The sequence below is a fragment of the Talpa europaea genome, assembly GCF_964194135.1.
Source record: "Talpa europaea genome assembly, chromosome: 11".
NCBI classification, from domain to species: Eukaryota; Metazoa; Chordata; class Mammalia; order Eulipotyphla; family Talpidae; genus Talpa; species Talpa europaea.
In genome coordinates, this window is record NC_140078.1 from 32,790,687 (window position 1) to 32,803,805 (window position 13,119).

The 13,119-nt window shown below is 36.6% G+C and overlaps 1 protein-coding gene across 3 annotated transcripts in view; it reads right to left on the bottom strand.

Annotated features, from left to right (window-relative positions):
- Positions 1 to 13,119, bottom strand: part of KIF16B (kinesin family member 16B) — a gene marked incomplete at both ends in the record, with an annotated part of 259,483 nt that overhangs the window by 205,443 nt on the left and 40,921 nt on the right. For all 3 annotated transcript variants that reach the window (XM_084248158.1, XM_084248157.1, XM_084248156.1), the window contains 7 exons: positions 1,770 to 1,945; positions 3,555 to 3,686; positions 3,865 to 4,033; positions 5,458 to 5,600; positions 9,051 to 9,160; positions 9,825 to 9,922; positions 11,960 to 12,076. In XM_084248158.1, coding sequence (XP_084104284.1) covers positions 1,770 to 1,945; positions 3,555 to 3,686; positions 3,865 to 4,033; positions 5,458 to 5,600; positions 9,051 to 9,160; positions 9,825 to 9,922; positions 11,960 to 12,076 — 945 coding nt within the window. The remainder of the gene's footprint in view (positions 1 to 1,769; positions 1,946 to 3,554; positions 3,687 to 3,864; positions 4,034 to 5,457; positions 5,601 to 9,050; positions 9,161 to 9,824; positions 9,923 to 11,959; positions 12,077 to 13,119) is intronic.

The following is a 13,119-nucleotide window of genomic DNA, read 5'->3' on the forward strand; positions in this document are numbered from 1 at the left end:
ATTTTGGGAATAGAGCAATGTCACAGAAAATCTTTATATAGAGATTTTTAATGGGCACTTAAGAACACCTGCTTTTTTTATTGAGCATCACAAATTTAATTAATTTAGGATAAGGCTGTATTGCCTCAATTTATACCTTCACAGTGTAATAAATTATTTTAAATTAGACTCCATTTTTATTGTAATGTATTAAATTTATCAAAGAATTTTATCTTGAATGTGTTCTAAAATAGACTTAACTATCTTTTCCACCCTCACCCCTAAAATACAGCAACAACAATACCTTAATTACAGAAGTGGACTTTGGTCATGAAAGAAACAACACAAAAGAACACGAAGTATAAGGTAACTGGGATATCCAATACCTCTGAAGGCATTCCCCTGACATAATTTATTAACATTTTTATAAATTAAAATTTTTCTGTCCAGTGATAAGACTCCTTTCAAGGGTTTCCTTAGTTCAGTTTATAAAGGCCGATCTTTCTTTTTTCTCCTTTGTTCTCATAACTTAATAGAAGTTATATCTAAAAATTTCCAAATACTTTTCCTTCAAAGAGAGCAGTTTGGGTGATCCTGTCGCTTCATCCATAAATGTTTACTTTAGACAAATGATGTTTGTAAAAAAATCCCAATAATAAGGTATACCACTAAAACCGACAACTGTGGTTCATGTCATAAGTTATACAAGCCTGAAACATACAGATCAGCTTGTCACTCTGACAATTTCCTTGGTCTATATCAAAAAGTAAAATGTATATGGAGATACTTCTAAGTGCAATGAGTATTTAATTCCCATTCAACCTCTGCCCACCACTTTATGGGAAAGAACTGTCAGGTGGATTTCAGAACACAGGAAATTCAGCAAAGTTTTCAATATGTTCATAGGTCAAACCACTTATGAGAAAAGAGCTTCAAGGGCATATATTCCTGTATAAAAAGCTGTTCCAGAGCTAACACTTGGATTTTAAGGTTTTTTTTATTTGAATGACATAATTAAGGCATCCATTCATGGGGCAAGAAAATGGGAAGAAAGGTATCTCTGCTTAATTTCTAACTCCCATCCTACTTGAACATTTATAAAAGTTATCTTTGATTTTCTTTCAAAGGGTGGCCTTTTTTCACAATAGTGTATAAACCTCCCAGAACATAACTCAAACTACTCATCACAGAATGTGCCCTTGTATGTACACTCTGCAGACTATAAAGGAACTTTACTGTGAAAAACACAAAAGGACATAACTCCTTCACTAGAATCCCGAAAGACAATCAAGTGAGGCCACTCAATGAGCCCTCAAGGTGCCAGGAAATCATCTCAGTCGGGCCACACATGCACCGCATCACCACAACCACCAGTCATGATGCTCAGAGATTCAGAAAGGTGTTCAAGTCCTTCACCCTGTTAAAATATATTTTCAACTCAAAAAATGAACAGGTAGAATTTTAAATATTACTTCAAGTACTTCAATTTCCTTCCACAATTGTTTATTCTGCTAATCCTGCTGCATGTTAAATTTCCAGCCATAATTAATAACTTTCAGAAAGTTAATCGTTTCATGTTTGATGGAGAAAATCTTAACAGAGAGCACATAATGAATGCAGAGGCCAATGGGATATAAAGGAGAGGCTGGCTGGCTCCTTCAGAGCTTTACTTAGCATTTATTTACTCAAATCAATACTATGAGTAAGGTAATTGTCTCATTAAGATGTAGAAATAGATGCCATTACTCAAAAAAAAAAAAAAAGATCTATAAATCTCAGAAAAACCCAACCTGATTTCCTTGAGCAAGCAGTGTTTTCAGTCTGGCTATTTCAGCTCGCAGCTCACGGATGAGTTTGACATTTGCATCCTCATTAACAGTAGGTTTGTTGATGATGTTTTTGGCTCTATTTGCATAGCGAAGAGTACTTAGGGTTTCTCCGTAATTGACATCAGCAGGGGAAATGGCTGTGAGGAATGGATTAGAAAAATATAATTTATCCAGCACTCTGTGTTTCATTTAACACAAAGTTGGTTTGTAATTTAAAAGTCAGAGTAACCCAAGGTCAGTGGATATACTAAATATCCATTGCCGCAGTCATGAATATTAAAAATTATTGAAGATTTATAGGAAAAGGTGCTCACTATACCAAATTAAATGTCATTCTGCTATTCTCAAGTCTAGAATCAGCCATCAAACCAACTCTAAAGTGAGCTATGATACTCCAGTGTAGTTAAGGAGTTCATTTTATAGAAACATATGAAGAAGAAGAAATCAAGACTATTTGTGCTTCTCAGCATTGAGTAGAAATTAAAATACCTTTAAAAGATAGAAAAATGCAGAATAAAAATCTATAAAATGCAGAGCAGAATAAATTTTGAAGTCAGTAAGCCAGCAAATTCTTTCAATCTTAAAATCTTTATTAATAGTACCACCACCAGGAGTGCAAACTGATCCAACCACTATGGAGAGCTGTGTGGAGATTTCTGGACCTACTAAACATAGAGCTTCCATATGATCCAGCAATTCCACTCCTAGGTATTTACCCAAAGGACACAGAAACATCAATTTCAAAGAACACCTGCACCCCTGTGTTTACAGCAGCACTATTTACAATAGCTAAGCTTTGGAAACAGCCCAAATGCCCAAAAATAGATGACTGGATCAAGAAGATGTGGTACATATATACCATGGAATATTGCTCAGCATTCAAAAAAGGTAAACACATGCAATTTGCAACAACATGGATGGCGCTGGAAGGGATCATGCTCAGCGAAATAAGCCAGAAAGAAAAAGAAAAATACCGGATGGTCTCACTCATAGCAGGAATCTAGAAAACTTAAATAAGGGACCAGGACAATGAATAACTATAAGAAAGTGAAAATCAAAATCAACAAAAAACTATGAACCAGAGACACTTTTAGGGGGGCGGGGGCGGGAGGGGAGGGATTGGGGTCAGAATGGGGGGCTTGCAATTGTATGGGGAATATAAAAATAAAATTTATTATTAAAAAAATTAAAATAAAATAAAAGTAAAAAATAAAATAAATAAATAAATAAAAAATAGTACCACCACCACCCCAAATCACAAGCTTCAGGAACTAGGTGACTATTAAATTGCCTTTAGGTGCACACCCCAGAGTCAACTCTTAATTTAAATTCCAATTTACTACTTTGTAATAGAAAAACTAAGCTGGGTTATTTTCACTTTAAACCCCTAAAATGATCTTCCCATCTGAGTTAGTGGTATTAAAAGTTTCTGTGCTGCGCTTAAAGACAGAAAAGCCGAGGGTTATTCTACATGTATCCAGCCTCCACGAGCAAGCACGTGGCATGTCTGGGTAACTAGGAAGAGGCAAAGAGGGTCCATTAGTAAAATAGTATAGACTGAATCATAGTAAGTGATTTTCTTTAAGACAGAAAAGACTAACAGAAAGCTATTCCTAATGAGACTAACAGAAGCTATTTTTTAAGACTAACAGAAAGCGATTTCTAATGAGACACTTTAAACTGAAATATTCAGAGTTAATTCACATGAAGCATAACATGCTGAGGAAAAGAACTTAAAATTCTTACTGGCAATCATGATAGTTTTAGAGTTTCCTCCAAGGCTATCTTTTAACAACCAAGTCAAAACAGAATCCCTGTAAGGCACAAAAACTTGCTTCTTCTTTACAAGAGGGTTTGCTGCATCCTGAGATAAATCAGCTGCCGGGAGGGAAAAAAAAAAAAAAAACCCAAAAAAATTATTAAAGTATTTTTTTCCTCTAATTGGCTTCAAAAATCCTTGAGGCTATTACCTCTGTTTGTAACACAAACATTATATAATTACTTCATGCTAATACACAAACAATAAAAGACAAGGCAGGAAACAGTATAAACCTACCTAAGGCAGAAATGACATTTCCCAGAGTCACGAGGGATTTGTTAATATTCCCCCCTTCCTTTAGTCTAACCCCAGTGGCACCAGTGGCATCTGCACGCTCACTTCCAGCAAGATCGACTAAGTGGATCTTACTCACAGTTTCACAGGGCATTTCAGAATCAAATTTTGCCTGTAGTAAAATATAAAAGCAAAATTGAAGGTGTATACAGAGTCCTGATGTTGTTTATAATACAAATTCTAATTATTTTCTGCTCTTCACTGTGATCTCTCAGGGCAGAAAGTCGTTTTTAATTTTGTTGTTTCATTGGCTAGCTTACTAATTATGAAAACTTCCAAAAATAAATTCAGTAATAGAAGTCTACCATATGTGACTCTTAAGCTTTCTGAAGAAATATTCCATTTCAAATCACACCGTCATTTCAGCAGAATAGCCAATTGTGGCAGAACAGGAACAAGGAACTAAGGGGCACTCAATAAAGAAAAATGCAAGTTAACAAATAATTAGTATTGTCCTCATCTAGAATTTACAGCATTCCAAGCACAAAGGTGGTCCAAATGTGAGGAAGGTAGATAAATATATAGAAGATAATTCAACCACTATTCAATGTTAAAACATTTGTTTCGCAAATTATTTAAAAGTGAAAATCTTAAATACTATATTCCTTGATTCTGAATTCCACCAAAATATTGCTTTCCCTACATTTCAGTTACACCAAACTGCCATTAAAAAATTAGTGTATTTTGATAGAAATGTAAATCTCTTTGAAGTTTGGAGTCAGAAAGCAAGAGGAAAACCAATAAAATACAATAAATCAAAAGCAAAGGTCTACTGAACATTTAAGGTGTGAAGAATTTATCAGAGTTTTCCTTATTGACCTGAGAGAAATTTTCCTGATCTTTTCCTCTCTGATTCCCATCATTGCTTAAGTGCTCTCTTTTTGCATTGGTGTGTTCAACTATTAACAGGGTAGGACTTCCCCAAACTCCTAACATAAGCTTGAGTCCCAAGAAGACACTACATTTTTATGTTCATTTTTCTATTGGCCTAGGTGTGGAAATATTTGCCTTCGATCATTCCCATTTTTAAAATGTTCTCCACCTCTTGATCAGAAGGAATTCTTATATTAGTAGTTAACATTTTTCATTGTCCTTTAATATCAGTATAGTAATCATAATCAACACTGTTGGGTGACCCTCATGAAGCGATAATGTACTACAATGAATTACTCACCTTGGCCTCCAGCAGGTCTGACTGCAATTGATTATCTACCACAGAGCTTGCAACAATGAAAACTTATGCTTAATTAAGCACAAAGTCAAGGTTTTTTTTTTTTATTATTTTAATGTCTAGAACAGGGAAGACCCACTAAATATTTCTTAAGGGTACACATCAGGATATGTCAAATTACTGTGATTGTAACCACAGAGAAACCCAGCACACAACACATGTTCAATTCTAATTAACAAGAAAATGACAGTCAGTCACCTTTGCCTGCTGCTGCTCCTGGTTCAACAATGATGGGTCCTCAGCTGGTGTTAATCAGCAAGTGAAAACCTCAGGGATAGAGCCAGTCAGCCCACAGCTGCCCTTACCTGAGTGAACTTGATGGTGAAGATGGCATGAGACCTGCTACTGACATCATTCATCCCAGTTGCTGCTGTGGTGCGATTGATATTTCCTGCATCCATAAGTTCTTCTACATCACCATAATTCTGTACTAAATGTTTTGATAAATCTGAAATAAAAAGAAGAGGGTGAAGAAATTTCCCTAACATATAGTAAACAGAATAGGAAATTTACCTCTAGGAAGTAATATGTGACTCTACAAATCCGTTGAATTGTTTAAAGATCGTACGTGTTCCTAAAGTGTGGTAATTTTTTTTTAAATTATTCATACAAGCACTGGGGACAGTCAGAAGCATGGAAGGGTGAGATAATTCACCAGAGCCAGAGCAAGGAGCAGAACAGGCAGACCGACGAAATACACCGCTGAGGGGAGCAGCAGGCAGCAGGAGAGGTCTGCATGCCATGTGGGACCCTCGCCCCGGTGGCTGGGGATCGAACCAGCGCTGCAGAGGCTACGGGCAGCTTCGCAGCCCAGCGCTCAACCGCTGTGCCACTGGGGAGGCCCAAGTGTGGTAATTTATAATGCAGACTAGGACACTGGGCTGCCTGCAATCAACCTCAGCTCTGGGCTTACTGTGCACATGCATGGTTCTGACCAAGGCACTCACCTTGCCTAGTAATACAGACCTACCAGAGAGGGTATTTAGGATAAATGTCAACTATTATCATCAACCTCATTAGTATACTCTAGCACATATTACTTTATCTTCATGTAAAACCTGAAAACATTTTTTTTAATTTTTTTATATATATATTTTTAAAGATTTATTTTTATTGATTTATTTATTTTATTTATATAAGCACTGGGCACAGTCAGAAGCACGGGAGGGTGAGAGAATTCACCAGAGCCAGAGCGGGGAGCAGAGCAGGCAGAAAGACCGAAGTACACTGCTGAGGGGAGCAGCGGGCGGCAGGAGAGGTCTGCGCGCCATGTGGGATCCTCCTCCAGTGGCCGGGGAGCAGCCAGGGATCGAACCGGCGCTGCAGAGGCTGCGGGCAGCTTCGCAACCCAGCACTCAACCGCTGCGCGACCGGGGAGGCCCCTGAAAACATTTTTTAAATCCTTTAAAAGATTCTTGTATTCATTCTTTGGGGACATTCATATGGTTCCAAAATCAAAAGCTACAAAACATGCTATGTAAAGAGGCTCCTTCTACCTCTATCGTACTGCCAAACTCCCAATTCCCTTCTGTCAGGCTATTAATTTCTCCACACCTTTGCAGAAGTGCCTCATACATATACAGGAAATTGCATATATAGAAAATCCATCTTCCCCCCGCTTTCATACAAATGACAGCATACTATAAACATTGTCTTGCATCCTGATTTTTTTCTATGCAATAATATATTGAAGAACATTCTGTGTATCAGTTAAGGTGAGTGATTGCTCATTCATTGTTATGACTACGGAGCACTCCATTGCATGCACATACCATAACCAATCTCCTGTTGAAACTATAGAAAATGTTTATAGTTTGTTTCCAATTATAAGTAGAAGTGCTACAAATAATTTGTATCTACATCTTTCCAAACGTGTGAATATTTCTGTAGAATGAATTCTTAAGAGGTAAAACTGCTGGATCAAAGCATACCCGAAATTTTGATAGATATTGCAAAACTCTCTTCCACAGAAGGCAATTTACAACCAATAGAAGCAATATGTAAGACTGCCTATCTCCCAACACTGTCTTATCAGGCTTACTTATATCTGCCAGGGACAGGTAATAAATGTCATCTCAAAGTAGTTTTTTCTTCTCTCTAATTATGAGTGAAAATGAGTATTCTTTCCTCCATTTAAAAGCAATCTTTATTTCCATTTCTGTGAATAATCTATTCATAGCCTTATTCATTTATCTGCTTGGTTGTTGGATCTCTCCTTATTGATGTACAGGAGCTCTTTATATATTAGAGAAATTAATCCCTTTGCACCAAAAATTGAAAAAATTTCCCCACTTTGTAAGATGTCTTTTTTTACTTTGCTAATGGTGTTTCTGCCAAGTATAAAGTTTTATTTTTTTAACACTTGAAATTTAACATCTTTTATTTCTAGTTTTTAAGTCAAGTTCTGAAAAGTCTTCTCCAAATTTAGGAAAATATTAACCCATAGCTTTTTGCAGTCAATTTATGATACCACATTTTACATTAAATTTGATCTATTAATCACTTCTCCTGTTGTAAACACTAAGCTGTGGTTATCAATTTACTTTTTTTCTCCCAACAGCTTAATAATCCATAATCTTCCTAACTATGAATAGCAGGTTTATTAGAGACTAAATCTCCCTAAGTGTCTAGATAAGATTCTGAATGTTTAACCCATTTGATTGTCCTTCTCTTCATAAACAAGCTATTTAATATGTTTTAACATGATAAGATAATTAAAGGGAAAACATGACGACACAGTTATGTTAAACTATGAAAAAATAATAACTATTCCACACTCCACAAAGAAATATACAGGGGCATAAAAAGCAAAATTCCAGGGTACCCCTGGTGGCCCGGGTATTAAGTGTCAGCACTATCACCACCATGGCCTGACTTCTATCCCCAGCCAGGGAGCTAAACCACATGGCACAGCAGACCTCTCCTGTCTCACCCGTTGCTCCCCTTACCAATGTATTTCAGTAGATCCACCTGCTCTGCTCCCCACTCTGGGTCTGGTGAATCCTCTCATCCCCTGAGCTTCTGGGAATGAGAAGAACTACACCCTAGTTCTTCTACACAAAAAAAAAAAAAATATTGAAAGATAAGAAAAATTCTAATTGGAAATAAAAGGAAGATGGAGTTTGGCTATCTTCCATATCACTGAAAGAACATCTTTAAACCCATGACCATTTCTCAGCCTTCTCTCCAACGAGACACACATGAAGGACAACAGTCACATGGTAGCAAGTCTACATTCTGCAATCCTGAAGACTCAGCTGCTTTATGCAGAGTGAGTAGCTCCATTAAAACGACAGCATTAAATCTAGTTTATTATTTAACTAATTAGCAAAAGTCAACCCTTTGTCCATAACTGTGATGACCCTCACAACTGACGATGACACAAACTAATGTGTCACAACACAAATGCTGAGAACCATGGCTTGGGAGACCCCATAAACAATATTCTCAATAGCTAAGAAGCCTCAGAATCTCCTATGATCATAAATTACCATTAGGTTAGTTAAAAATATGCCACTAAAATGCACCATTATGATACATGCTTCTCTTTGAAATTACTATTTTTGCACAAATTCCCAAGACATACAAGACAGTCAAATATTCACTCTTAGGGCCTCCCTGGTGGCGCAAGGGGTTAAGACACAACCTATGAAGCTGTCCGTAATCCCTGCAGCATGAGTTTGATCCCCAGCCAGCCAGGGAGCAACCCACATGACAGAGCAGACCTCTCCTGACTCTCCCGCTGCTCCCCTCAGCAGTGTACTTTGGTCTATCTGCCTGTTCTGTTCCCCACTCTGTCTCTGGTGAATCCTCTCACCCCCCAAACCTCTGGCCTGTCCACCAGCTCTTGTATGCATAAATAAATAAATCTTTAAAATATATATATATTCACTCTTACCTTCAACATAAGGTCCTTCTTTTGGATGCTCACGTACTCTTAAATTGAAGGTTTTAGATGACTTCCGTCTAAGTAGATCTCTCACACGTTCATTATAAATTTCTAAATAGCTAAAAAATGTAGCAAGAATTGAGTTCAGAAACATGATTTCAGACATTAATAATAATAGCAACACACATCTATGGATATAACTATGTATCAGGTACTGTGCTAGAACTTTTAGTGAATTATTTCCTTTATAAATTAGGCAATGGAGATTTAGGTGATTTAAACAACTTCTCCAAGGTCACATAATCTCTCACTGAAAGTCAAGCAGCCATGAGAACCCTAGATTGTTCTCCAAACCACTCAACAGACTGGAATCCCCAGGTTTAATTTCAAAGAGAAAAAATTACTTCAGCCATTCAGATGTATTTAAAAAATAGACTTAGAGTGATCCTATCAACATAAAGAATAGCACAATTATGTATTTAGCTTAAAAAAAATAAGGCAAAAGAACTAGGTGGAATACTTTAGAAATCACAAAGTGCACTGCATTTGGGTTACACATTCTTTGTCAGAGTTTCTGACCAAGCTGAGTGATTTCTGCCAGTCTCCCAAATCCTAATCCAAATCATACCCATGGAAGTCACTGGAAATATACATTTGTTTTAAGCTTTACTTCAAAATACGATAGTATAGGAAGAGAAAGGCAGAGTCTCCCTTCAGGATTCCTTGGACCCAAAGAAAAGGCCAGTCAAGCTCACACTCAGTTATTCAGATCACAGGCTCTACCTGACTTCAGTTCGAAAAGATGCTTCATCCCATCTGGTCGTTTCGTTTATCCTACTGAAGAGTCCTTCACAGATCCGAGGTATTAAGCCTGAATCACCCTGCAATTGAAAGGAGGAATGCCACAGTTGTCACTTGGAATAAAAGCAACTGATGACTGAACTTGTAATTTACTGGAATGGACTTAGACTCAAAGGATCTGCATGCTAACTTCAGGCCTACACCCCTAGAACCCCAGACCACCATTTATCCCCACCCTCAGGACTCCTTCATACTCTCTGGAATGAGAGGACTGAGTTTTATAATTTCTCCATGCTGTAACTATGGTAATATATGCTTATCATTTGTTAATCAGCTAAATCAATGCTTACAGCAAATAAGAGGTGACTTATTCCCTAACTTTCAAATATAACAGTCTACAGCATAAGAATCTGATCTAATCAAATAACCAAGGAAAGTGAAATATACACTAGGCAGAAAAGAATTACCAAAGAAACCTTAGTAAGTCCTAAAAGTAGTTATAACTGCCTTAAAACTTAGATGACAGACCACATTAAAACACATAGAATATCCCTTCTTTGAGGCACTGATCTTCCTAGACAGGAAGATTTTAATATAGCATATGCAATGTGGGTATACCCAGTAATAGTCCTGTTTCAGTCAGCATTAATAAATCTAACCCTCTGCCTAAAGGTGAAGCAAAGTGGTCTTGTTAGGAAATCAAAACTTCAGAGCTTTCATGTTTCCTTCTGAAGTCCCTCCTTAGCTTCACCAAAAGTTTCCACACAAAAACTAAAAGAAACATCACTCCAGCTTTCAAAGAATTCTCCCCCTTAAATTATTAGATTATTAAATCAGTGCCAGTTCTTATCAAGGAAATCTTGGGCACTTCACCATATTTTTTGTTCTTACTTTAAAAAAACAAAATAAAAAAGAAAAGCCCAACAGAACTCAACTATGAGGTAAGAGAAAAATAGTTTTTATCTATGAATGCTTTGGAAATGTTTAACTTATTACATGAAATAGGTACCGGGGAATCACATGCAAATTTCATTTTTAGAGAAGATTTTTTTTCAAAGGCACAGTAGGAAAGTAGGAAGATTAGAAGATAAAAGGAAATAAAGAACTAAAGAATATAAAAAGAAGAATATAAAAAGAAGAAACAAAGAAGATAAAAGGAAATTTGTTTTCTCTACTTTTCAATGCTGAGGAATCACAGCAGCATTTAACAGACCTCTCACATAAATGAAAATCCTGGATTTAAGAGGCTAGGATATACGCACTGAAATACTTTGATCTGGAATGACCGATCTCCTTTAATACACTACTACTCCCCCAAACTACTTTAGTTATAATGACACCACTCTGCCTCCCAGCAAGGAAGCCCTGGGATCCCCTACTAACATCTCTACATCTAGAACATGCCACGGATCTGATCACCTGTGAACAGTTTTCAAAGCAGGATAAGAAAGGTAAAAACACATGCATTATCAAGATCTCAAAAAAACACAGAATAAAATAAAGTTCCTGCAATGATGCCTAGGTTTTTATTCCTTCACATTTGGAGGCAAGTATAACTTCAATGTCTATAAATAAAGCATAACTAATGAACATTAAACATTAACTACTATGTTTGTAACTATATGACTATAAAAACTACATAATTCTAACTCCTTTTATGTATTTTCTGGATTTATATAATACCTTTCTACCACTAAAGAGTTGTGGATATATATATATTTTTTTTTTTACAATTTTCTTAGGGGAAAACGTTTTGAATTATTTTAAAAGGAATAGAGGTTCAGTAATTTTATTCAAACTGTTGTGTTGGCAGAAAAGAAGAAGAAATTACTTGTGGACCCAGCATACTTTTTGATAAGATTATAAAACCTTTAAAAACAGAAAAGAACTGAGACTTACATCCATTATTCATGCTTATAAATGTAAAACTATTTCTAATTTAAAATCTCTCAAAGGAAATTTAGTTCAACTTATTACTGAGTTTTATCTTATTGCTAAAGAATGATCAGAACATGAAAAGCAAGTAAGTACAGACCAAGTTGATAAAAGAGATAATTTCTATCAGTCCAAAGAGAGATAATGAGAAATTTTCTTCCCACACAGTGTAAATAACGTACAGAATTTCCCATCATAGTGTATGACTTTCCTGATCCAGTTTGCCCATATGCAAAGACACAAGCATTATAACCTTCAAATGCAGACTTCACAACATCTGTGCCGAGGGTTTTGAAAACCTAAAAGTCAAAAACCATAAAAGATACAATTACCATATATTTTAACGAAAGTCCTTTTGGTGTTTATTATATACGTGAATGCACCTTCCACCTCAAAAGGATTAAACCATATAAATAAATCACTGCAGAACTGTTAACAGAATATGCATGTATCCCAGTTCTTAATGAAAACTTAAGCAAGGAAAGAGCAACCCCATCCTTTTTCCTACTTAACAAAATCACTTGAATACAAAAATGTAAACAATGTAAAGCGACAATCATATTTAGAAGCAAAGGTGATTTTAGTGTATGATGACTTACCATTCAAGAACTAAATAAATGTATAAAGTTATTCATTCTATCAGAGCTTCCAGCGCTTTCCAGATAATCAAAACTTGAAGGTCACAGCAACCAGAAGTTGTCATCCAAACCATGTGAATTCATTGCTACCATTTTAATAACCCAACTATTCTATTCATTAAAATCAACCTCTAGACGTTCTCACAGAGCTGAGGGTTAGACAGGTGTAGATGAAGCTGAGATGTCTGGGTTCCCCTAAATCAGAGTTCACTTTTTTCCACTTGGATATCTCTCTAGGATGGAGAGAGTGGAGAAAAACTGTGGAGTGTAAGGTTGCACCTATAATAGCCTAAGTCCATGTCTGCTGCATTACACAATCGCAATGAGAAACTTTAAAAAATAAAAGAGGGTAAAGGACAAATAACTTACCCATACAGTTGATATAAATGAAGCAAATCAAAATGTGCGATCATCTAATTACACCCAGCTGGGAAGGGGAACCAAAGCTTTCCAACTCCCACAAGCCCTCGTGTTGCCTCCTGCCCTCATGGACTGGCACTCTAGGGGCAACTAAAACTCCCATTTCAAAAACGAGACATAACAACAGTTAGATTCAATGAGAAGGAGCTCAATCAAGTTCTCAGGGCAGTGAAAAAGTGAGGAATTGCTTTGTGGGGGTTGCCATCGTCCAAAGTGAGAGCCTCATCAACCCCTCAGGAATGATGTCAGAATTTGCTGAACTTGAGAGCCATATCACCCCTGCA